General features: G+C 49.2%; 2 protein-coding genes across 12 annotated transcripts in view; both read right to left on the reverse strand.

Moving 5' to 3' along the window:
- LOC107144385 (attractin-like) overlaps positions 1-4,966 on the reverse strand; it is an 85,766-nt gene extending 80,800 nt beyond the window's left edge. The window contains exon 1 of the mRNA XM_015488205.2: positions 4,467-4,966. Coding sequence (XP_015343691.2) covers positions 4,467-4,828 — 362 coding nt within the window. The 5' untranslated portion in view covers positions 4,829-4,966. The remainder of the gene's footprint in view (positions 1-4,466) is intronic.
- Positions 4,967-5,095: 129 nt separating this feature from the next.
- Positions 5,096-25,723, reverse strand: Adam33 (ADAM metallopeptidase domain 33). 11 transcript variants are annotated; one of them, XM_048811240.1, is made up of 22 exons: positions 25,416-25,723; positions 23,098-23,177; positions 20,604-20,680; positions 18,945-19,023; positions 18,671-18,747; positions 18,397-18,586; positions 18,091-18,156; positions 17,937-18,008; positions 17,634-17,800; positions 17,463-17,547; positions 17,236-17,378; positions 16,609-16,786; positions 16,406-16,495; positions 15,980-16,175; positions 15,724-15,832; positions 15,436-15,634; positions 15,249-15,326; positions 15,093-15,168; positions 14,827-14,974; positions 13,332-13,423; positions 13,076-13,231; positions 5,096-5,284 (listed from the first exon to the last, which is right to left on the reverse strand). In XM_048811240.1, the coding sequence occupies exons 1-22, from the start codon at positions 25,519-25,521 to the stop codon at positions 5,244-5,246; spliced, it is 2,505 nt and encodes an 834-aa protein (XP_048667197.1). In that variant the 5' UTR covers positions 25,522-25,723; the 3' UTR covers positions 5,096-5,243. The 11 variants fall into 11 exon arrangements, 10 of the variants coding, with proteins under 10 accessions (XP_048667197.1, XP_048667196.1, XP_048667200.1 ...); XM_048811239.1 differs by having other exon boundaries at positions 15,060-15,168; XM_048811242.1 differs by having other exon boundaries at positions 5,174-5,284; positions 13,076-13,149; positions 15,060-15,168.
- Positions 25,724-25,729: the final 6 nt, after the last annotated feature.

Genomic DNA, 25,729 nt, shown 5'->3' on the forward strand with positions numbered 1-25,729 from the left:
TTTTTTTTTTTTTTTTTTTTTTTTTTTTTTTTTTTTTTTTTTTTTTTTTTTTTGTTGTTGTTGTTGTTTCAGGACAAGGGATTGCACTCAATGCCTCTTCGTGTGCTAGGCAAGCACTTCCACTGAACTATATACAGTGCTTTTTCATTTTATTTTGATACAGGATCTCACTACATTGCCCAGACTGGCCTTAAACTTATGATCCTCCTGCCTTAGTCTCTCTAGTAGTTAGGATTGCAAGCTTGAGCCACCAATATCTTCTTTCTTAAAAAATATTTTCAGGGGGCTGAGGTTGTGGCGCAGTGGTAGAGCACTTGCCTCGCATGTGTGAGGCACTGGGTTCAATCCTCAGCACCACATAAAAATAAATAAACAAAATAAAGGTATGTGTCCATCTACAACTAAAAAAAGAAATTTAAAGATATTTTCATTGGACACAGAATTCTAACGTGACGTAAACACTGTTCTTTTCTTTCAGCGTTTGAAGAAGGCTGTGCCACTTCCTTCTAGCAACCATAGTTTGGTGTGAGAAATCTGTTGTCATTTGAATCACTTTGTCCATGTAATTAATGTGTCAGTATTTTCTCACTGACTTCAAAACTTTTTTTGTCATTAGTTTTCAGAAGTGGGACTCTGGTGTGTCTTGGCATTTGTTTCTTTGCATTTATACTATTTGGGGTTCACCTACACTATTGAATCCGTAGGTTCACTTCTCTTGCCAAATCTGGCACATGCCTATAATCCCAGCTATTCAGAGCCTGAGGTCAAAGGATCACAAGTTCAAGGCCAGTCTTAAAGTTCAACAATAAAATGGGAAGCTGGGAACGTAACTCAGGGGTAGAGAAACCCCCAGGTCAATCTGCAGTGCCACAAAAAAAAAAAAAAAAAAAGAGGAAAAAAAAAGAAACAGCTATAACAGAAATTATAACACAGGATATATGCAAATTAAAAGTTTAAAAGACAAATGACTTGGGCTGGGATTGTGTGAGGCACTGAGTTCAATTCTCAGCACCACATAAAACTAAATAATTTTTTTAAAAAAGGTATTGTGTCCATCTACAACTAAAAAAATTTTTTGGAAAAATGACTTGATGCTATTGTAAACCAGAAGTGTATTCATTTAACATCTGTTAGTTTAATAACAAAGAAATTTATAAGTTAAATCAAAACCAACACTTAACTCTCCACTCCAAAATATCAAGTAAAAGATCTTTTTTAAAGACTTAAGACTTAAATTCCTCCTGCTTTCATTTTTAAAAATGTAAATTCCAGAAAGCATTTAATATAATGGTATCATCAGGACCAGTTGAAATTATTTGCCCATGAAAAAGCACTCACATCAGCTAGAACCAGCTCGAAGGAGAGCTAGGGAGCTAGGGAAGCCCTTCACTTACATTGATACCATTTGAGACAATAGCATCAAGAGTGTCTATTCCACATTATAAGCAGTTCTTCTCTAATCCTCTGGACTGTCCATGTAGACACTAGACGGGTCTCTTTCCCTGGTAATACCCCTCATAGGTAGATGACTCCAATGCTTATGTGTGCCATGTACATATTCTGAGAGTACATCAAACTCAGTATGTACAAAATTTAACTTATCTCAAAATCAGCCTCTCCTGGGTCCCCAGGTCTGTTAATAATATCACTGAATCACTCAAGATAAGTATCTAGTTTTGTTTCCCTCACCATAATCCTCCCTCTTCCCAAGAGAAAACCAGTTTCAAAAAAAGACCTGTCCATTTTACCTCTGCAACACCACACAGCATCTAGCCCTGCCTCTAATCAGACTGCCTACCTCAGTCTTTCATACTGATGTCCCGATTCATGCTAACAGACTCTACTTAGAAACCCACTTAGCCTCTTATGCCCAGTAAGTCCGCCTACTCTGAATATTACAGACAGATTGACTTTGCTACAAATGTCCCTTCCCACTCTGGGGATCCCACTGCCTACCACAGTGTCCCAAATTTTCAGAACTCTAAGGATCCTCATTGAACTCAATCAACCATTCACTTGATCTTGGAAGTACCTCATATTCAAAATGCCCTGGCCTCACCTTCAAAGCTATTCCTGCTCTAACTATAATCTAATAGCCCATAATATCACAAAAACAAAAGTGAACTATGCCATCACACAGTTCTGGAGCTAAAGGTCAAAATTCTCAACCTGACTAACAGGTCTCCACTAGGCCTGGCTCTGCAGTCTGTCTAGTCTTGTCATGCTCCCCTCTGCTCTCTCTGCTCCAGTCATCTTGTCACATTGCCATGATCCCACTCATCCCCAAGACTCTGGACATGGTGACCTCTCAGCACCCCACCCTTCAGGTAGTAGGACCACCTCACCCTTCAACTCTCATTTACCCAGCGACTAACCTCACCCCCTTCCAACTAACTCAGAGGTCCCCTGCTCTTCACCTCCACAGCCTTAAGCAAAATTACTATAGATTAACTGTTGAATTTTTTTATTCCCAAACTGGAAGGTAAGCTCCACAAGAGCAGAACTGTATCTGACTTGTTTGCCACTCTATCTCACAACCTAAAACAGAGGAGCCACCAGGTGTAGTGGCACATACCTGTAATCCCAGCTACTTGGGAGGCTGAGGCAGGACAATCCCAAATTTAAGGGGCCAACCTAAGCAACTCAGCAAGATACTGTCTCAAAATTAAAGAATAAAATAGAAAGGGCTGGGGATGTAGCTCAGTGGTAAAGTACCCCTGGGTGAAAGAGAGAGAGAGAGAGAGAGAGAGAAAACGGAGGAGCCCTCAACAAATATGTGCAGATTAACAGAATTCATAAATCAGAACATCCTAAATAAGTTATAAAAGCAGCCCACTACACACTGGTCCTGAAGTCACTTGGTTTCTGTATCCATTAAACTGAAGATCTCATCTGCTCCATATTCTCTGAGTTCCCTAGAAGATGTTATTCCATGATTTTATCATTCCAAAGTTCTCCCTCACGATTCTCTTCTACAGAGGCACCAGCAAATCTTGCCTCCACAACTCTGTCTTCATCCTTCCTTTCATTTAGGAATTTTTCCCCTAGCTCCACATTTCCAAATCCTACTTAGCCTCATATGCTCAAATCCAGTATTACCTCCTCCTTCAAGTCTCTCTTCCTTATAGGCCCCAGCTAGTCACAACCCCTCCACCCCTGAATTTTCACAGGTTCTCCAGTGCCTCATTCAGGTCTCAGATCAAATGGCATATCAAATGAGCAGCCTCTAAACTCACTGGATGGTTATAATTCTCTATCAGACCGACCTGTTTTTATTTTGGTGATAACATTCACCAGGAGCTGAAATAACCTTGTCATTTCTTTCACTTGTTTATTTACTTGTTAACTGCTTGTCACCCATATTAAAATGGAAGGTCCTTGAGAGCAGAACCCTGTCTTGCTCACCACAGTTCTTTACTCCCTCAGGTCAGATGGGGAAAGTATTCAGTAAATAGCTGCCAAAAGCTTGAATGACTATAGTTCTCATGACTTTTGTGTATGGATCTTCCTCTTTCTATTTCCAAACTCCTTGGGGACTAGGCCAAAGTCTGACTACTCTATTTGTGTGTCATATCCAGAAATCCTTGCACAACTGAAACAAATAATACACAACTGTTAATTAATTAGTGAGTGATCTTTCAAGGGGTACTGCCTCAATCCAAGCCAATGCAGGAACTCCATATGTTCAGAAACCAGAGTAAACAGGAACAGCTTTCCATCCCCTCTCCAGGACAGACCCTGTTCTAATATGCCATTGGCCAGTGAGCTTCCAAAGGCTAGCTTCTTCACTTTCCTTCAGTCAACAACCACTTAGTCTTCTATCCCTAAAATCTCACGCCTACCCTTTCCTTTATATCTCCACCAATACATCACTCCAGGGGCCTCGCTTCCTCAGAGCATCCCACACCTCCGCAGTTGGGGAACTTATTAGGATCTAGAGAAAAAGGGAAGGTTCAAATGAAGTATTTGGTTAAGAACTGGCTCACTCACCTTTTTCTTGATATCTCATTTATCAAAAATAGGCTGTTGGGCTGGGGCTGGGGCTCAGAGGCAAAGCACTCGCCTAGCATGCGTGGGGCACTGGGTTCGATCCTCAGCACTACATAAAGTAAAATAATGACGTTGTGTCCACCTCTAACCAAAGAAATTTTTTTAAAAATAGGCTGTTTCCAAAACTAGCTCTGATAGTCTTTGGAATCCAAAGCATTCTTCCAATTTAACCCACAGCACCCAAAAACTTTGGGGGCACCACTACTACTGCCTTGCACCTTTTCACCTTCCGCCACAGGAAAAAAACAAGCCAGAGATGGTGATCTTCCCGGAAGCAAATGACCATCAAATGGAGCTGGGGCACCCCCTCTCCCGACTTTCTGTCCCGCATCCACCTCTGGGCTGTAGGAGTCTTAAGCACCTCTCGCCCCCAGTCTCCCCACCACGCCCCACCCTCCAACACCATCCCCACTCACTTGAGGCGGCCCCCGCAGTGCTGGCATTGCTCGCCCACCCAGCCGGCGGGGCAGATGCACTGGCCGGTGCCAGGGTCACAGCGGCCGCCATTGACACAGGGCTGATCACATTTCTTGGCCTCGGATACAAGTGAGCCTGATCCTGTCGCCGCCGCCGCCCCAGCCTCTCGGGGCAGCAGCAAGAGTAGCAACAGCGGGAGCAGCAGGAGCAGCAGCAGCGGCGGGAGCACCACCAGGAGCCTTGGGAGACCGAACCCAGACCTCAGTCTCCCGGTCCCGGTTACGTCCGGGTCCCGCTGCCTCCATCCCTTGCTGCCCGCAGGCGCTGCCATCGTCTCAGCTGCTGCAGCCGCAGCCAACATCTTCCCGGGCTGGAGACCGCACCCGGAGAACTTGTACACAACAACCGCCCGGGCCGGGCGGGGACGAGGTGCGGGCGGGGCTGTGCGGACTGTGGCTCTTGCGATCCATCCCGAGGGCGGGACCCGGGAAGCGCGATAAAGGAGGCTGATAGTGTGAGTGGTCTCTACCCAGAGTCTAGGAATAGTTGAGACCCTCCCTTCGCTGTTGAGGCTACCTGCCTCTGGACTCTTTGCCTATAGCACCAGGTAGAAGCGGGGAAGCGGGGCCCAAAGTGTCCCCTTCGCGTGTCTGCTCCGAAGCCACGTCAGCCTCTTTGAGTTTTGTCCTTGTGGACACTCCGCGCCCATCAGCGCTCTGCACCCACTGCAGTTGCCGGGCGAGAAGTACCCGGGAAGGCTGCTTCGTGGTGTGATGCTAGGTGCGGTCCTGTAGAAGAGAGTGCTGCATATGAGTCTCTAAAATTGGGACAAAATAACGCGTGGGTTAAGACCTTGGCATATCAATAAATACCTAACAGACTGAAAACACACAGCCTGTTCGCCCTTGGTAATGTTAGAAATAACAACCACAAGAAATCAATCAATCGTAAGTGGGTCCAAAAGGCGCAAATGCACTTCTGCAGAAGGGTGTGCTCCAAAGGGGATCCAACCCGCAATGCAACCCCTGGGCGGGCAGCCGAGGTGCTGCCCCTGGCAACGGATGGGAAGAGTTGGGGTGGGAGTATACAATTACACGATTAGCTAATTTTAAAAATAGGTGGCACTGAAAAGGGCTACAGTGTGATCGGGCACCTGTTAGAAAATTTTAAAAATGGCTCCATTCTGGTCATATGATCCCCAAATTTAAGATGACTCTCTTCTGCTCACATGATTCTCTCATTTAAGATGGCTCCATTTTGACCACATGGTTCTCTAACTTAAGATGGCTCTTTCATACCCTTGAAACCTCCAAGTTACTGTAAACACGCCTGTGTTGCATTACAGGTTTAACTTTGATAGAAAAGAAAACATAAATCTTACAGTTTCCCCCTCTTATATGATCCATCTAAATCCTTTTCTTCAAATTTGGATGACATCTTTTGACTTTCATGTTGAACTGCATCTAACATAGGAAGGTTATTTTGATATATGACTAGACTTTGTTTGGTGAGAACTCTGTCAATGGTTGAACAAGTCCTCCCATACATGGAATTGGGCAATATCTAACCGTAAGTCATTACTCCCAATTCAACAATCAATGGAATAATAATAAATGTGATTAGTTCTTTCCATATCATCCTATTAGTAGCATCTATTTTTTGTAATTTCTTTGAGAAATTCTCTTGTATAATAACCCTTTGTTGATAATAATCAATGTAATTAATCCAATTTACCCTCTTGTTTATAGAAGACCACCAAAAGAAAATTGTTTCAAAACTTGCTGTTGTCTGATTTCCGTCTTTGAACTCATTAGGAACCAACCTCTCAAGGAAGTGACCCCAGGGAAGAGAGATCTCTCTTCTTCTCAAAGAACTGGGATTGCTTTGATCTGAGAAATGCTGGGGGAAAGGGATAGCCAATTGAATAAAAGTTCAGGTTCTATTCCAATTGTCAGATAGATAAGGTCTCAAGTAACAGCCCTCCACAATACCACCAGACACTGGCTGTGCCTATAGCAAGTGCTTTTTGATTAGATATCTCCTCAAAGGACCAACTTTAATTGCATCCAGATGTATTTCCCAAGAAGGCAAATTGTTCCTCCCTCTGTGCCCCCAAGAGAGACAAGAGGTATGAGTGGTTCCAAGGGAAAGAAATTGGAATCTTTAGCCCTTAACTGCTGAGAACAACAACCACAAGGTCTTGCAAGAGTTATTTCCCCAAGCTGTTTCCCCTCTTTTTCCTGAAAGAGGGATATCATACAACTCATGGCCAGAGGTCTGAGGTCCAGCCAAGTGGGAATGGGACCACTTGAGCTTGTGTTAACTTGCACAAGCATTAAAATTTGCTTTTATTTAATGTGTAAACAGAATATTTAAACCCTTCCACCCAGGCATTGGTCTCAGGGTACTCAAAATCTATTTTAAGAGTTTGTTGTAAATCCTTTACTTCTAAAATAACCTTGGTAACATATTTCCAGAGATTTATTTCTCTAGAATATGCTGAATAACAGTATCTGTTTGTCCCAGATAATTGCCCCTGAATGTGTAAATCTCCACAGGCATCCAATGTAACAACCAGAGGGGAGGTAGTCTGGATTACATTAATGATCAAGTTATAGGATGCCATTTTCCATATCACTATGGACATTATTAGAGTCTTTTCACAGCAAATTTGGTGGAATCTAGATATTGGACTGAGGACCAGTGTTCCTCCCTATTAAAAGGTGAGGAGGCTCCCTTTACTCATGTGTAGTGAGGACAACCTGGCTCTGTGGTCTGAAGAGCTGGATCAGTCGTGAGCAGGACTTCCTAGGGCCCATCCCAAGCAGGGACCAGTTTGTTTTCCATCTAAACTTGGATCAGGATGTAGTCACCTGGTCAATGTGGGTGTACAGGGAATTCCAGAAGTGGTATCTATGCCAGGAGGCTCTGTTATTGCAGGGATGATAAAGTAGAAGACAGACCTAATATACAATTTTTCAGAAATTGATCCTTTGTTTCAAAGGTGGGGAAACCCATTGTTTTTCCTAAATATGGTAACCCATACAACACTTCATATGGGGTTAACCCTACATCTTTTCATGGAGCCATTCTAATTTGAAGAAGAGCAATGGGGAGGCACTTAGTCCAGGGGAGTTTTGTTCCTAATATTAACTTAGTGATTTGTCTCTTTAGAGTTTGGATCATTTTTTCCACCTTTCCTGAGTAAGGTGGGTACCAGCGAATGTGATATTCCCATTTTATGTTTAATATTGTCGTGCGTTCTTTAATAATGGTTACCCTAAAGTGGCTTCCATTATCTGAATCAATTTTTTCTATCAAACCAAACTGAGGGATTATAGATTCCGATAAGACCTTGGTCACATTGTTGGCATTAGTACTGGGCAGGGGGATAGCTTCTACCCAATTGGTAAAATGATCCACTATTATCAACAAGGATTTTAAATGGTCTATTTTGGGCATTTCAGTATAGTCAATCTGGATGCTTTGGAAAGGTCTTAATCCAGGGTTCCTCCCTCCTAGGGGCTGTTTTCTCAAAGCCTGTTCATTAGCTCTTGTATAAGTAATATAGCTTTTGTTGACTTACTTGGCTACAGAATAAATTCCATGCACCCATATATTCTTTTATTTTAAGTTTTGTGTAGTTATAGATGGACAGAATGCCTTTATTTTATTTATTTATTTTTATGTGGTGCTAAGGATTGAACCCAGTGCCTCACACATGCTAGGGAAGCGTTCTACCACTGAGCCACAGTCTCAGCCCCATATATTCTTAATATAGCATCAAACATGGCTTGTAGGTCTCAGGAACTACCTTTATGCATCAAAAGGTACGCATCATTTCCCTCATAAGAGGCTTTACGAGCATCTCTCTACCATTGGATAAAAGCCATTTTCCTTGGGGGCTTTGGGGGCTCCCAGCTTTATTTTGTTTCTCCTCCTGTGGGCTGAATATTGGGATAATTGGGAAAGGGGATAAAACAGGGGTAAATGCATTAGCCCTCTCATCTCTCTCTCTTAGTCGCAGTCATTAATTAAGGAGATATCGGATGAGAGTCAATGGGGGATGAAGAAAAGACAAACAGACACACATAGAGACAAAAGGGTAGGGCCAGCTTCATCATCCCTTGATGAGGGATAAATGACCCAGAACTAGCTCAGCACGTTTATTGTATAGGTTTCCTTGACAGGTAATTTGTGGGAAAGTTTCAGCAAAGCAGGCAATCTGAAGGATGCAGGACTGGTGATACATTAGGGTCATCTTGTTTTCTCAGAATCCTCTATCCCTGGGAGTTGGTGAACTCAAAGTTCTAACTGATAACTCTGAGCCTTTGCAAAGAGTTTCCTTGAGCTAGCAACTGGGCCATCTTGACCTGCACCTTTGCACAGGCATTTCCAAGCACAACTCAGACCATGATTCAAATCAGTGCTGTCCACAGGTGAAATGAAAAATACAGGTGTCTGATTGGAGGGCAGCCTCTTTAACTGCTTCATCTGCTAGTCTATTGCCTTGGCCTCTATGTTATAGCTCCTTTGATGTCTTGGCATAAGTTCAATAGCTATCTTTTCTGGTAATAATAGGCTTTCCAATACTTGAGTAACTAATTCTTTATTTATTAAATCTTTTCCCTTACTATTAATTAAGCTGTGTTCAATCCAAATTTTTACAAAAGTGTGGACAACTCCAAAGGCATATTTCAAATCTGTGTAGATAGTTCCCTCTTTCCTTTCAGAAATTTTAGGGCTTGATAAGAGCAAGTACTTCACAGGTCTGGGTGAACCACCTGTTGGGTAGCCTTCCTGACTCTATTATAATAATTATTATATTCCATCTACTACACAATATCCATTATGTCTTTTTCCTTGAGTAATTCAGGAGGACCCATCTACAAAGATTATAAGGCCTGTTGAGAAGGGAATTTTCCTAAGGTTGGGCCTGATCTTGGCTTGGTATTCTCTTAGATCCATGCAGTGGTGCTCAGTAGAGTTTGAGAGTTTTTCCCCAAATTAAGAATTCAGCTGGGTTTAGGCAGCATCAGTTATGAGTGTTAAGTTGTGGTAAGGGTTCTTCAGGGACAGGGAGAGAGCGACATTACATGCTGAATAGCTATGTGCACATGCACCCTCAGAACAAAGAGAGACAGCATGGAACATTCAGTGCACAGGCAGACTCCGGGGAAACTCTGTTATGCATAACACTGTTGCCATTTTGTTGAAATTTTAATGTACAGAATATGTAATTAACATGCAAGTTAATAGATAAGGAAGACAAAGGAACTAACATGCAATGGGAGGGGGATTAAAACAATGCACTGCTGCACTTGGGGTTCAGTCTTTGGATACAAATCTGCCAGGCCAGTGCCAGCATTAATAAATGCTGCTTTATGCTGAATGCCCCCAGTGCCCTGTTTCTCTGTGTGAGAATCCCACAACAAAGTCATCTCTCTCCAGGAGAACAGCCTCATATTTTAGAATACTAGAATCAGCTAACCATCTCCCCGCTCTTAGGTGGAGGAAGTTCTGACCTGATGGGATTTGCTCCCCCAAAGGTTACTTTTTACTTTTCTGACCAAAAGGGCATGGCCTGAATGTACCCAATTAGTGGTGGCTACTGTCCTTTTGGGCATAAAGCAACTCAAATGGCTACATCACAAGATGATATAAGTTTATGGACCACCATTGTGCATGATTTTATATATATCTATATCTATCTATCTATATCTATCTATATAAAATAATCAGTTGGGATATATATATATATATATATATATATATATATACACACGTATACATATATATATGTGTGTGTGTGTGTATATATATATATATATATATATATATATATTTATCCCAATTACTTCTATCCATAATTGACTATTTCTATCTTATTTCTATTTATTTATTTAGTACTGGCTGTCAAACCTAGGGACTCAAACCTGTTAGGAAAGTACTCTCCTATCCCAATTGTTTATTTGATTATATAAGAAATTAGGAAAAGGAGAGACAGTGGGATGAATCTGAGGTAATTTTCCCACTTATATATATGAATACATCACAGTGAATTGCACCATCATGTACATCCATAAGAATGGAATCCTAACTAGAATCAGATATATTCCATGCTTGTATAATTATATCAAATGGATTCTGCTGTCATATATAACCAAAGATAACCAATACATTTTTTAAAATATTCTAACATGAGAAGAAAATTGAGCAAGTTGGATAGAAAGGAAGCTGGAAAAGACTTCATAATCTAAGTGATAGCTGGCTATTAAACTAAAGGCACTGTGGGGTTTTTTTCAAGTTCTCAAATTCTTTGACACTCCCGTTAGAAGTTGGAGTTTAATTCCCCCACCCTGTAATATCAGAATTATCAACTCAGTCTAACAAATACAATGTGATGGCATTCTGCTGTGTGACATCTGAAGTAGGGTCCTACAAAGGATAACTTCTACTTTTTTTTTTCTTCCCCATCACTTTCTTTGGGGGAAATAGGCCACCATAACATGAGGACACTCAACACAGCCAGTGGAGAGGCTTGGGTGGGGAGAAACTAGGCCCCCTACCAAGAGTCAGAACCAACTTGCCAAACATGTGTGTGAACCAACTTGGAAGTGGATCCTCCAGCCCCTGTCAAGCCTTCAGAAAAGTGCAGCCCGGGCTGACATTTTGATAGCAACCTCAGGAAAGACCCTAAGCTGGAATCACCTAGTCAAGTCACACATGAATTCCTGGACCACAGAAAATGTGGGAATAATAGAAGGTCTTTGTTGTAAACCACTAAATTTTTATGTCTCAGAGTGAAAGAAAACTAATATAGGCACCAAGAGTTTGGAAGCGCCCCTACCTATACCTCAAAACCCTAGCAGGAGATAGTACCACTGAGACAATATGGCAACCCCATGGAAGAGGTTCATTCTCTCATTTTCTGCTTTGGCTCACTGAAAAGCCTTCCTTTCTCTAAGATGATTCCCATCAAAAGCCCATTGTCCTGGCACCACCAGAAGCACTCTTTCTAGTGTTAACCCTAGTGTTAACCCCATAACACAGACCATGGCTGGGGTTATGATGAAGGCCTCTGATGCCTACACAGAGGTCCCCATCTTAGGTTGCTGCCAAAGCCATTGACACCAACTCTTATTATCCAAGAAGCCACTGGTAACAATACAGGCTTCATTAAGGCAAAGTGGTTCTTGCCTTCACTTGTAGCATGTCAAGAACCCCAAAGTAGGGAAGAGTTGCATATCACCCTGTGTGAAACTCTTCAAAAAATAAAAAGAACTATGTGGTTTATTGGAATGATTACAGATCTATAGATAGGCTGGGGCTGTCACTTTTTTAGCTTCTAACTGAAGGGATGGTAGGTTGCAAAATTTTCCCAATTCATTTCCTTCTGAAATCTGTTTTTGCTGCTTATTGTTTTAAGACCCTCAGTTTGGGGTAGTTTTATTATGTAGCAACAGCTGCCTGATATAGAAGCCAATTCTTGAAAGAAATAACAAAAGAATGAGGACATTGGAGGGGGCAGAAAATGGCAGGCCAAAAGGGTTCTTCAAGCCGGGCAACACACTCCTAGGCTCAGATATGTGCCTATGGTATTGGCTGCCATCAAATGTTCCACCCACCATTTGTCACCTTTTGAAAAGGCCTCAGGACAGCATGTCTTACATGTCTTACACCCCACCACAACCTCTGGTGGTGAGCTAGAAATGGGGTTGGGGACTGAGGAAATGTCCAGGGCATAAGACAGGGCAGAGAAGACAGGAAAGAAGGTCCCAACGATTGTGCTTGTTTGTTTGCTTGCTTTTCTTGCAGGGCCAAGCTTTAGGAAAGTGTGGACTAAAATCTGAAAGGCAGGGCTCGAGGAATTTCTGCCCTCCACAGAGCTGCATCTGGGGAAAATGGGAGACACAGTCGGGCTCCCAGGACAACGGTCTCTGGGTACCCAATGTGGGAGAGGTTGGGGACTGCAGGACCTTTACTCTTTTGCTGATGGATTCTTGGAGTGGAGGATGTACCCAGGATACCCTAGTCTTCAGGGCTGGGGACAACATGGCAGAGGTAACTTCTGATAAGGCTTTAGGGTCCTGGAGTAGGAGGGGCAGAGCTCATCTGGTGGAAGAAACTAAAAAGCTGCAGAAGGTAAAGCAAGTCACTCTGAGCCAGCCAGAAGGTGCTGGCTCTGCCCTTAGTCCAAGTTTCTGGAGTCAATGGTCACTTGTCTTTAATTCTCATCACAGCAGAATGCCACCTCTCCCCAGAGACAGGGACTTGGTTTCTAGACTTAACCTGCGAGAATGGAATGGAAGAACTAGGGGTTATTCCCTGAAGGCCTGGGTCCCAGGCTGCAAATCATGAAACAGACACCCTTGTCCTCTCTCAGTAAGGACCCCTGACCCAGGAAGAACCACAACTTCTCCCTCCCCCACCCCAGGGGCTTTCAGCATCCTGGTATCCATGCCAGCAGCTTTTCTGAGAGATCTGTCCCTTTTCCATGTTAACCCAAGCCCAAAAACCTGAGTAGGGAACATCAAGCTAAGGGGAGAAAAAGGGAGGTGGCTGAGCAATGGGAAAGGGAGGGCTCAGCATCAGGATTCCCACCTACCTTGGGGATCAGGCAGAGCTATAGGGCACAGGCTTCTCAGGGTGGCTGTTGGGCTCTGGCAGAGTTCACAGGGTCTGGGAGCAATAGTGGAGGATGAATGCTGTGAGCACAGTTGGCAGGAGCCCCTGTGGCTGGGGGGGTAGGGACTCAAGGTGGCTGGGGATTAAATGGAAGGAGGTGACCCATCTAGACAGAAGCAGAGAGCAGGAGCCCACTCTTTCACTTCCCTCCCCATGTCCTCTGCTGCCTCACTCACCCAGGACCTGAGACTCTCCAGTGGCTGTGGGGCCCAACTCCATGGAGTAAACACTGCCCAAGGGGTTGTCCTTGCATGAGCCATCTTTGGGCCTGAGCACCAGAATCAGAAGCCAGGGGGTTGGAAGAGTGACCCCAAGCAAGGGTCCCAGGGACTGCTTCCCCACAGCATGGTGCCCAGCTGTAGTTCCACATTGACTGTGTTCACCCTTCTGCTCCAAGTCACTCTCTCTGGCTCCTTCTTGCCCCCTCCTGAGAGGAGCCCTTGGGCCCCAGGATTCACTTGAGATCCATGTTCTCCAGGGACCCTTCCCTCCAGTCCTGATGTTTCTTCCAAGCTCTGGTGCCATACCAGCCTCCTGGCACCTTCTAGATGTTGGCAACATTCATGTTCCATTGAGGGCTGGATGTTCCCTGCCCCTGCCCAGTTGAAGCTGTGCCTGCACTCCTTACTGTTGAGGGTCTTGCTGCCTTTATGACCCTAAGCCGTCTCCCAGGGTCTTTCCACTTTGTTTGTGGTTCTAGGCAAGTGTTCTACTGATGAGCTATACCACCAGCCCTTGCCACTTCCTTTAATGTCTCATCTGAATAGTCAGCCACTGCCCTCAAGACTCTACCCTGGCGATGAGCTGCAGCTGCCACCCCTATGCAGTGCTCCTGACATGCCAAGCTTGGCCTACATTTCTCCTCTTCCACAGACTCCCTATCACTACTCCTTGTGCCAAGGCCCTCCCTACTGGCACCTGGGGCATAGTTAGTGCCCTGCCCCTGCTGGGGATGCCCTCTACCCCTATCTCCAGGTCAAATCCTGCTCTCTCCTTCTGCTGGTCCAAAGCATTTCAAGGCCAAGCTATATCCAACATGACACTGGGTCCCAGCAAATGGGCATCCCTAGGAGGACCATGCTTAGTGTTATGTGACCCTCCTCCCACATCACAGAGAACTGAGCTTGGGGCAGTCTCCTGACATAAGAGCAGTCATCACCATAGCTGACCAGTGGAATGGAGTGCAAACATGTGCTTAGCCCAGCATTGGGGAATTTGAAGGGGGTAACAGAAGTGATATGGACAGAGGAAGGAGTAGAGGGCTGAAAACTCAGGGGTCAGAGAAACTGGAGAGGCCTCCAGGGAAACAAGGGAGCATGAACTGTGGGAGCTGGTGACACATCAGGACAAAGTCAAAGGTAAGGTAACCACCTGGTGGGAGAAGCTGATGTGACCAAGAGAGGCTGCTATGGAGGGAGGATGGGGAGGGTCATGCCCTGAGTGCCGGTGAGAGCAAGGATTCACACCCTGGTCTTGCCTGGGAGGCCAAGATTTCTTTCCAACTGCCTCAGGTATCTCTCTGCACCTGTGGGCAAGGCTGAGGCCCCTGCCCAATTCCCCACAGCCCCCAACAACCCACAGGTCCAGCAGAACTCTGAGGAGCAGGAACCACTGAAGTAAGCTCAGGAGGAAGAATCAGAACCCTTAGGAGCTGGGTACTCAAGAGCCTACCTACTGCACAAGAGATCCCTTCTGCAGCCCCAAGGGCATTGCTGGAGATGGAATCCTGGGAGCCGGTAGCAGCACCAGGCCAGGCCTGCCCCAGGGAGCAGAGGCAGTAGAAAGCTGAAGAGCATGGCTAGCAGGAAGGCATCCTTCTCTGCAGAGGACAAGGGCACTGAGTCCTGAGCAGGTACACCACTCCTGGCCCTGTCTAGATGCCCCACCCAATCCCAATGGCCCACTTTCAGGCTGCACAGGGCCACTGTCTACACTACCACCGAAACCAGGCTTGTCGCAGAAGGGTGGGGCCCAGCCCGGAGCACAGTGGCAATTATGGTTGCTATTGCAAACCTGCAAAGGAGAAGAAGAATGAAGGAAGGTCATCAGGGATCAGGGACCCCAAGGTCATCCCCACCCCTCATGCTACTCACCCCCCGGTTGTGGCAGGCAGTCAGGCAGCCCTCCAGTTCCTGGAAGGTAGCATTCTGGCAGCGCCTGTCCTGGCACACCTATGGGCAGTGTACCAGCTGGGCAGTGACGGAGATTGGGGGGATACAGGACGGGACTTTGGGCTACAGGACTCATGTGCCCAAAAGGGGTGGAATGGACAGGGCTCACCATTTTAGGTCCACATTGGGTCCCCGCCTCTACCAGGCCCAAGTCAAGTAGATCCAGCTGGGCTTCTGGAAGCGCCAAGGCTCCACGACAGGCCACCTCACCACCCTCTAAGGGAACCATGGAGTCCACTGGCACCATGTATGGCACCCGAGGACTCGGCGCCCCACCTTGGCACTGCAGCTTCCCACACTGAGCATCCCTGGGGAGAAAGTGGAGGACGGTCAGCAGTGTGGAGTGTCCCTCTTCCCTCAATTTACACAGCTTTGGTTCCTCCATCCCACTCCTCACTTCTGTGCACAAGGCAGGAAGCCGCCCTCGCTGTCCTGGCCACAGTTCCCATGGGCATCTCCAGCAGAGTTCACCACCTGGAAACAGGCCTCTGGGGCTGGGCGGGACCCTGAAGAAGAATGGGCGGGACTGGGGCAGCCAGGACAGGGCCTGCAATTTGGTGGCCCCAGTAACCCCAACCCTGTATCTTCCCCCACAGTAGAAAACTAGGCAGAGACAAGGAGGGGTCAGGGTGAAGGGCGCACAGTGGTCTCACCAGGCCCCCAGAGCTGCTGGCACTGCTGTTCCAGGGTGGGACATGCGCCGTCCCGGCAGTAGCCTCTGCCGTTGGCGCAGGGCGAACCATCCAGTAGGTAAATGTCTGGGGGACAGTGTGGGGAGGTGCCCGTGCAGAATTCGGGAAGGTCACAGTCGCCTGCAGCCCGGCGACATGGCGTGCCTGCTGGTTTCAGCTGCGTAGATAACCCGGTTAGGGAAGGGCAGAGAGACACTAGACAGTGAGAGGTCCACGCCAAGAGCTCGGCTTAGAGTGGAGGACCCAGCAGGAGATCCAAGCGGACCCACACAGAGAGCCGAGGCCTCTGCGCGCAGTAGAGGAAGCAGAGGGCACCAATTAGCCAAGATCTACTGGCCCGCTCCCGAGCGCCCCAAGTGGTCATTCCTGGGCTTCCCATTCTCTCACCAGGCAGCCGGAGCAACAGCCCCCGTGAGCGCACTGGGCCCCCGCACGCAGTGAACAGTTATGGGCGATGCAGCAGGGGTCCGGGCACTTCTGGCATCAGAAAGGCAAGAGTGGAACAGTGAGGGCGCAGCGCTCCATACCTCGGGGGAGGGGACGAGCGGGGCCCAGCCTTGGTCCCCAGAGGTGGGGCAAGAGGACTTCACCTGGCTGGAGCCACAGTCGCACTCTTCGCCGGCCTCCACGAAGCCGTTCCCGCAGCGCGCCGATGGCAACAGGAGCCTAGGGTCCGGGGCATTTGAAAGGCACGCGCCACCTCCCTTTCGGAAGAAGGCGCGCAGCTGGCGGCGGCTGCAGGCGCTGAACACGCGCGGGAACGGGTGCCTACGGCCGGAGGAGGACATGCGAGGATCACCCCCAAAACCCGGCTGGTGTTGGATTCTCACCCCTGAAGTTAGCCACACAGCCACCAGAGCATCTCCTGATCAATGGGATGCCTGAATCCTCCAGAGGCTGAGCTCAGAGAACGGAAGCCACCTGAGCCATTCCGGAGCCCAACTCCGGAGGATGTGACGCCAAGAGTGGGTAAGCCAAGGACCCAAGGTGGAATGGCGAGCCAGCGTTGCTATTCCAGAGTTGGAGTAGCCTTGCTCGGTTGTTCCGAAATTGATCTTTATATACTCTTGAGAAACCGCTTTTCACTTAGGCCTCATAACCTCTACGGGCAGGTAGTTATCACCATCCCCATTATACAGCAGAGGAAACTGAGGAATAAACACAGAAACCAGAGAGAAACGTGCCTAGGTCCAGTGGCCCCTGCCCTGCGCACGTACCCAGTGGCCTCCGCCATCACGCAGCCGCCCTCGTCTGCCATGGCCTCCACGCAGCAGCCGTCTGGGTCATGGCTGAGGCCAAGGCTGTGCCCTATCTCGTGGGCCATGGTGGCCGCAGGGCCAATGGGGAGCTCCGAGTGGTCCTGGGAGGTGGGCATGGGGATGTCATTGCGGACCGCGAGCCCCTCTCCCAGCCACTCTGCTCCCACGTCTCTGGCAGAGCTCACCATGGTCACGCCTCCAGAGCTGTCGACGCTGCACATGCCGTTAACTGGCGCCAGGCCCACAGTGGTGCCCTGGAAGGTGCGGCCCCTGGGGGTGGAATGCGGCGTGACCCTGCGGGACTGTGAGTCAGGACCTTCCTGCCCGCGATCCGCATTAGGGTCCAAGGCACCCACGTGAGCAACTGTGCTGAGTCGTGTGGCCGCCGAGTCCACACCCCCCGGCGCCACTGCAGGAAGGCCCAGAGCGTGGCATTCGCGTCAGGCGTGACGCGGCTGCGGTCCTGCTCAGTCCACACCTCCAGGCCAGTCAGCACCAACTGAATGTCCAGAGTCCTAAGAATCTGAGGGCAGAACGCGGTGGGACTGAGGCCGTGAACCAGGAGCCCCACAGAACCGGTGCCAGTGTTTCTTGGTGGCCGAGACCTTCTCCTCCCCGTCTACCATGCTAGAACCTGCCCTCTCCCCGCAGTCTCCAACCTGTTCCACATAACTGGCAACCTCTAAAAGACGCTGTTTGGTGTGGTTCAAGTTCCGGTGCTGGATCAAGAACTGGAAGGACAGAATTGCCCCGGAGTGAGGGGCTGAGCTGGCCTCATCCCAGATCCTGCCAAATCCTTGGGTCTCCCCTCACCAGGGTGTGGTCAGCCACTATGTACAGCTCCAGGTACCTCGGACTCCTGTGGGACTCTCGCCTCTCCTATAGAGGTACAAATAATGAAGCTAAGTGACAGAAAGGATGCTGGGCTTGAGTTTTTACCACCAACCCCAATTTCCAGAAAGAAGAGTTTTTAAAATTCACTAGAATTTGTTTCTTCAGCCTCTGAGTTAAAATCTGAGTTAAAAGGTGGTCCTGGTCTGGGCCTTCATTCCTGTCTCCTCTGAATTGGAGCACTACAGATACTGCATTTCCACTCCCAACTATGTCTGTGTCCCTGACCCTGCTCTGGAGGGCAGGAAGAAGGCTGGCCATTTCTGGTTTGTCCTTGAGGTCCCTGTAGCCACAGGCCCCTTTCCAAGTGAGCAGTTGATCCATGCGGAAGATCTTGTGGGTTGAGAGGTCCTCAGAATCCTCAGATGGCCAAGGATGCAGATAATAGCTGGCATTGCTGCTGAGCCTGATTAGGCCCCTAGGAAACAGAGGAGTGCAGAGGGGGATATGAGAGAGCTCTTGCTTAAGCCCCATCCCAGACCCCTCCCCCAGTACTGCTCACCTCATCCCAGAGCAGGTGCTGAGGACTACCCAAGAATGAGGGAAGCCTCTCACATGCCCATGGTAGTGACAATGATCCTGGAGAGGAAAGAACCCAGCCCCAAACTTCAGCCAGGGCTGAAGCAGGAGGAGCAAAGGGAGGGAAGAGAGGAAAACTGGCTCCAATCTTCCTTAGGAATGGGAATTGGGGAATGAGGTAGGCATAGGAGGGCTACCTTCAGGGTGCATCCCCAGCACCCAGCACCCTGTCTTCAGAGCCCCTGGAAGCATCTCACCATGTGGTTGGGGACCAGCACCACTGGCTGCCCATCTGGGCTGTAGTGGGTTTCTGTGTATCCCGGGGCCAACAGCCTGCTGGGAGGGGATGTTTTAGGAATCATGGAAATTAGCCCACCTCTTCTAGGTTGCCCTCCACCATCCTCCCTGAATGCTAATTAACCAGCTCTACAGGGGGCACCTAGTGTGTGTCTTAGGGAAGGCACAGGAGAGGTTGTGCATTGTCTCTCTCAGAAAAACATTGAACAAGAGGGAGAAAGGTGAAAGTCAGGAAAGAGGCTTCACGGTGGCTTAGAAGTGGGAGGTGAGAGTATAGAAAGCACCAGCGAGGGACAGGCAAAGGTGAAGGGTTCGTGGTCCTGTGGGACCTGCAGCAGGCAGCTGGGTCTGCAGGTCAGAAGGGGAGAATTCTGGAGACACTGCTGAGAGGTAGGACTGGGAGCCAAAGAAATGTGGTAAACCCCCTGAGTGCCCCTGCCCCTGCCTACCTTGTTGGGAATCTAGTCAGCCCTCTTGCCTCCCTCTACCCTAAATCCTTCAAATCTTCTCCTCAAAAGGCCTCCAGACTCCACATGTCTCCCATCTGTCCCTCAGTGATGCTCACTCCCTGCTTCCAGAGAAAACAAAATTCCACCTGTCTATACCTGCTTCTGCCCTGACCACCTGAGTAGGGATCCCCATCCCCACCTTCTCCAGACCCTACTCCATGAGGAAAAATCAACTATAACCAATCATTCTTCTCTAAAGAACACCCTTGACTCATCCAGCCTCTTTACCTCCAGACATCTCCAAACACCTGTGATTCCTGCTTTTCCTGCTCCCAGTCATTCCTCTACATTTTCCAGCTTTGCTCACCCATTACATGAGCACACACATGTGCACACACATACCATTTAGTGGGTAGGGACATTAAACCCCAGGGTAACTGCGGTTTGGCATGGTGGAACTAGAGTTTGTTCCCAGTCCATCTGACTCCATTGGGAAAAATAAAATATGTGTAGAGTGCTCAGAACAAACCATGCAATGAAACTACTACACACTAAGTGATGCCTATTGATAGTGTAGACATGGGGGGGTCCAAGATTCTGTACTCCATCTTGCATACCCACACCACTCAGCCAAGGGCACCATCCTGAGCCTCTCTCCGCCTTCTCATTCAACGGCTTCCATTTTTTGGCTCTACATATCCAGAACACAGCAGGAAATTGCCTTTGGTGATTGGCCCTCTTGAGACTCCCCACATCATTTTCCCCTGCTTTCTTCTTTATAGATGGAGGCCTTCCAGAGAATCCAGACAAATTGCCACCCCTGAATGTGCTTTGACTCCTATAGCCATTGTGCCTTTGTTCCTGCCATCCCTTCTACCTGGAATGCTGTCCATTTGTGGAATTCTAAGATTCCTCCAGCTCACCATGTCCTGGGAATGCCCACTAGGTGGTGCTCACCCATCACCAGCAGCTCCTGAGGTTGGGACACACAGCAAGCCCACAGCAAGACTGACTCAGCTTCAACAGTCCACTTCAGTCTCTCCCTATCACCTGTACCCTTTCTGAGGCCCTCTCCCTAACTAGCCTCCAAGTTAGTTTCTATCCCCAGGACTGATCCCCTCCAGAGACAGATGTGTTCCTGGCTCCCACATACCCCTGTCAGGTACTCACTGGTTCTTCTCCAGCTCAAGCAGGAGCTCCTGGCCTTCAGCCTCCAAGACCACCAACCCCGAGTTGAGTTTCAAGATCTGAACAAAAAGGAGTTCAGGTTGTGATGAATGCCTCTGGGTCACCTGCCTGCCAAGAAGCAGGTAGGATGTAGAGCTGGCTGGTGAGCAAGTTCATGGGTTCAGTAGAGCCCCATGGATCATGGACAGTGTGGAAGGTATGGAAGTGAGAACATGCAAAGATATTCCCAAACTCAGATGTTTTTTGATGTGACAATAGCCACTCAAAGGTGCATAAACCTTTCAGGGCATACCATGTCATCCCTAGAGATGAGGGATCCCAGAAGGGTACCCTGCTTTTCCCACAGTCATTGGGCCTTTCCCTTGGTCTTCCCTCTTTCATTCCCAGGAAGCATGAAAAGCAAAGAAAGACAGTGGGGGAAGAAGATGAGAGGCATTGGGTAGCCACAGTCACTGAGCTTTCTCATGATCCCTGTGTTATCTGGGAGTTTGTTTCTGTCTGTTAAAAAAAAATATATATATATATATATATGTGTGTGTGTGTGTGTGTGTGTGTGTGTGTGTGTAAATTTGGGGGGATGCTGGATATTCAACCTAGGACTCTACGCATGCTAGAACCTACACCCCCAGTCCCTTGTTTCTGTGACTGGCTGCCCCTCATTCTCTGTAGAATTCAGACTTTATTCCTCCACCCCCAACTCTGGCAAACTGCCCTACCTTCCAAAGTTTTCCATGGCTTCCAGCAGGCCTGCCCCACACCTGAGCTCACAAAGTAAACATGGACTCCATCCAGGCAGAGAGAATTCTGACTTTCTCAGCTAGATGTCAGGGAGGCTGGTCTCAGCCAGCTAGCCCTCCTCCCTTTCCCTTCACCTTCTTTGCCTCTTGAACCCCCTGGGAATACCCCATATTCCCTCCCTTGTCTGCTCAGCCTGGCTGGGGGCCCAGAGTTGGAAGCAGCCCAGGAGATTCCTGGGGGGTTGTATTTTCAGAGTGTTCCCTCACCCTTGCTGGCCCTCCCCTTTATCCTAAAATGCACTGGGCTGGGGCCCTGGCCAAGGAGCTCAGAGTCTTGGAGGGGGGCTCTTTCCCTGCAGGTGGGGAGCAGACGGCCCTCACTTCCCCAGCCACAGGCTCCACAAGGCCCCAAGCGTGAGCTCATGTGCCTGGAATGCCACTTGCTTTATTGGGGAAAGGTTTGCACTGGGAGAAAGGCCGTGGCCCATGTGGAAGAACACACTGGAGGTCCCTGCCCCTCTATAGCCCCTGCTGCCTTTGCTTGTTGCCTTCCTGGTGATACTGCCCACCCACCATGCACCCCATCTACACCCCAAAACGTGAGTATACCCTGACTGTTGGAGAGGACATCCTTCCAAAGCTTAGTCTCCTGTCCTAGGCTTTCCTGGGGGCAGAGGCCAGAAGTGGCTGAAGCAGGGCCCCTATGGGATCCTCCTCTTAGTCATAGCCCAGACCAGACAGAGAAGGAAGCCCACAGTTGGTGTGACCCCAGCACGTGTCCAGCCTTCACCTTCACCAGGTATGTCAAGAACAATCCCAAAGTGCAGGCCAGCACTGTGCTTAACCAGTTGAATGGTGGCCCTAGAGGTCTGTGGGACCCAAGTGAAGACCCTAAGTTGGGAGTCAATAGGCCTCCAGGTAACCCCAACCCTCATGGTAGTTCTCTCCTTGCACAGTGGAGCTGACCTTTCTTACCTGGAAATTCAGACCTCAGTGCTCTCTAGGATTGGGTGGGGGTGACCAGTGTTCTGAGGTCTTTCAGAACTTAGCTGTTCTGAGGTTCTAAGGTCTGTCTGACCATGGGTAACTTTTTAACTTCTCTTTTCTAACTTTACCCTTCTGTAAAATGGGCATATTGAGGCTACTAACCTGTTTGTGATACAGATATTGTGGCAATAGATGGGAGATGGTTACTCTGGAAGAGTATGATGGACAGGAGTTGGGAAGAGGCTGGACACAGTGTTCCAGAGAAGTAAAATGGGATGGGCTTGCATCTGGGGGTATCAGGAGAGTGACCACTGCTCCTTGGCCACAGTTTCAGACACTCAATGGCAGGGTCTTGGGAGAAACAACAGTGTGTCTACAGAGTTACAGGTTCTGGTAAATTTGGCCAAAGGAAGATATTTTGGTTTCTTCTTAAAGAGGTTCCTGAAAAGCTTCAGGCCCCACAAACTCTGGACCCATCTCTGCCTGGTGGGGGTGGGGGTGGGGGTAGCCTGGATAATACAAGGAGGGAGGGAAGGGGGAAGATGGGGGGAGAAAGCTGAAAATGACTTCCATGTGTGCAGGCTCAGCCATCTAGATGTCTCCCACCCCGCCTGCCTGGTGGGGAGGGGCTAAGAAAGCAGTGAGTTGGTGGTTCTGAGGACCCCAGAAAACCTGCCAAGCTGCAACTGGGGGGAGGGCAAAGGGCTGGGAGACAGGGGCCCATGCTGAGCATGGGGTATTGTAGCACTGACCGGCTCTTCCAGGGTAACTCTGCTCCAGGGTCGTCCACCCAAGACCCACTGGGGAGTAACAGGCTCTCCAGGAGTGTTTCCTAGGATGAAGACAGAGCACAGAGTGAGGGGGACCTTGGGGGGCTGGGAAGGAGGGAGAGGAGGTTCTAGGGGGCAGGCTCCATCTTCAATGCTCCTGAGCTCAGCCTAGAGAAGGATGGTGGGCACTCATGGGGCAACCCTGGAACTGAGGAGCCACCAGGGAGATGGCAGGAGAGAGACAGAGGAGCCTGGGAAGAAACAGCTCAGCTGGGGATTTGGGAGCTGCCTGACCTGGGGATGGGGTTGGGTCAGAGGTCACAAGGAAGAGGCTCAGGCTTGAAGTATAGAGGAGAAGGGAAAAAAAAGAGGAGGAGGCAGCCTCTGTATTTTTAGACTGGGCAGCAGATGCCTTTAGTATGAGAGATCTATGAGAAGAGGCTGCCTGTGTCTCCCCACCATCTGAGAAAAACAACATCCAGATGTTGTCTGGCAAGGTCCACCATGCCCAGTGTTCTCTTGGGGGCTTGGTGCTGGTGGCAGACTCAAGGACCCTGGCCCGGAAGCCCCCTGTTTTTGTTTTCAAGTGGAAATCCAGGAAACAGAACCTCTGTGCTCCTGTGCCGGCATGCCTAAGGGGGCTCTAGGAGGAATCCCAGAGCCAAGCATTACTCAAAGGGTGCCTGGAATGCTCCCCTGGAATGTTCCTTCTCCTCCCCCTAACTGGCCACAGCAAATCTCACCCAACCTACCCTGCAGGAGCCAGGCTCCACCCAGAGCCTGCAGCCAGCCCTCTGATCCTCAGTCCCTAGGGCAAGCCCATCTCCCAGAAAAGCAGCACCCAATTCACCACCCAGCCCTGGCCATAGTCCTGCTTCTCAGGCTGATGGTTGTTTGTGTAGGTGGCTCAGCTACTCCCAGGCCACCCCAACTTCTTCGTCTCCATTTCCTCATCAAAGACCTGGAATGACAGCAGCTCTAGGAGTCACCTTTTCTCAAGAAAACTTCTTTAATTGATGACCAAGTTGCCATCAGGCAGATGGCAGGTTTGGGGAAGGACCATTTCAGAACTGAGGTTAAAGGAGCTAACTGTAGGGAGACATTGAGTGGGAGGGACCATCTTTCAGCCCAGAGAGAGCTTAACTGGGTATGGAGAACCAAGCCTTCTGGTCCCAGGCCTCAGAAGATACAATGGATGGAAATGGGTGTGTTATCCGCATGGCCTGCATATACTTGCTGGTCACTGGCACATTGGCAAAGGAAGCAAAGATGGAGCTGGGTGCCTGGGTGCATGGGAATAGAAACCAAGGGATCATGTCTGGGCTGAGGAATACAGTCTCTCTCTCTCTCTCTCTTTCTTTCTCTCTCTCTCTCTCTCTCTCTCTCTCTCTCTCTCTCTCTCGTCCCATCACCATCCCCTGGCCCCAGGCTAGAGCTCTGGAGGTAGACAATAGTGCAATACCTAGGGCTTGTTCCCAAAGGTATGACAGCTGTTGTTCCCTTACTTTCTGGCAGGAACAGGGCAAGAGCCAATATATCTGGGGTCCCTCAGTACAGAGCTGTAGAGTCTGAAACTCCTAGGCTTCCCAGCCCAGACCCTGGTGCCCCCATCGGCTCCAGTTGCCCTTTCAGTCTCTTATACAGGCTCTGAAAAGTCCATCTTCTTGGAGGGGCTGTTGTTAACAGCCCAGCCATACAAGGAGCTTGCAGAGGTCACGGGGAAGAGAGAGCTGAAGTCTTCTTTAGGCACTGTCAGACACCTTCTGTTTGAAGAAGTCCCTGCCTGTCTAACCAAACAAGGCAACTCCATCAACAATATACACACTGCCTGAGACTGGAGGGGGAAGGGGAGGGTGGTGTGCAATGAGATGGCTAGTCCTAAGGGCAGAGCAGGACTTTAGGGACCCGTGGGCCTGGAGGCTTCTTGGAGGAGTGAGACCTGCGGACCCTGAGGTACAGAAGCCGCTCAGTTCACCCTAGCAGCTAGGGACTGGAAGGTTTTGAGAGAAGAAAATACAGGCGACCGGGGTCGAGGGGCTTGGCAGCTAGCTGCACAGGCAGGAAAGTGTCTTGCCCCTCTGCTTTGCAAGGCACCATGTGCGGGCAATTCAGGCCCTGAGGCCACCCCAAGCAGTCAAACCCCCTAGACAGGTCTCACAGACACCTGCCTAAACCCTGCGTTGTCCTCTTGGCCAGGTGGTCCCAGTGTTTCAGACCCTCCATCTGCTGACCAGGGCTGGACCCCTCAACCACCAATCACCTCATCTGCCCTCGGGGCATACCCGCGCCCACATCCTCACCTGGAAGCACGAAGGCACAGGGCACTGGCCAAGGCGACAGCAGCAGCACCAGCAGAAGCAGCAGCAGCCGCAGCGACCCCTGCTTTCTCGGAGACCCCCTGCCCATGGCTGAGAACGTCTGGGCCTCTAAGCTCTGGCAGCCAGCTGCGGGCTCCGCCCCGGCTGGATAGAGGCCGACCCACGTCCCGCGCAGCCGGGCCGCCGCCTCCCCACCCTCCCGCGCAACCCGGCTGGGAACAGCCACCGCGGCGGATCCGTCCCCACGCAGGCCCCTAGGACTCGGCCTCGTGCGTGCCGGGGAGCCCGGACGACCA

The sequence above is a fragment of the Marmota marmota genome, unplaced genomic scaffold (genome assembly GCF_001458135.2).
Source record: "Marmota marmota marmota unplaced genomic scaffold, marMar, whole genome shotgun sequence".
NCBI lineage: Eukaryota > Metazoa > Chordata > Mammalia > Rodentia > Sciuridae > Marmota > Marmota marmota.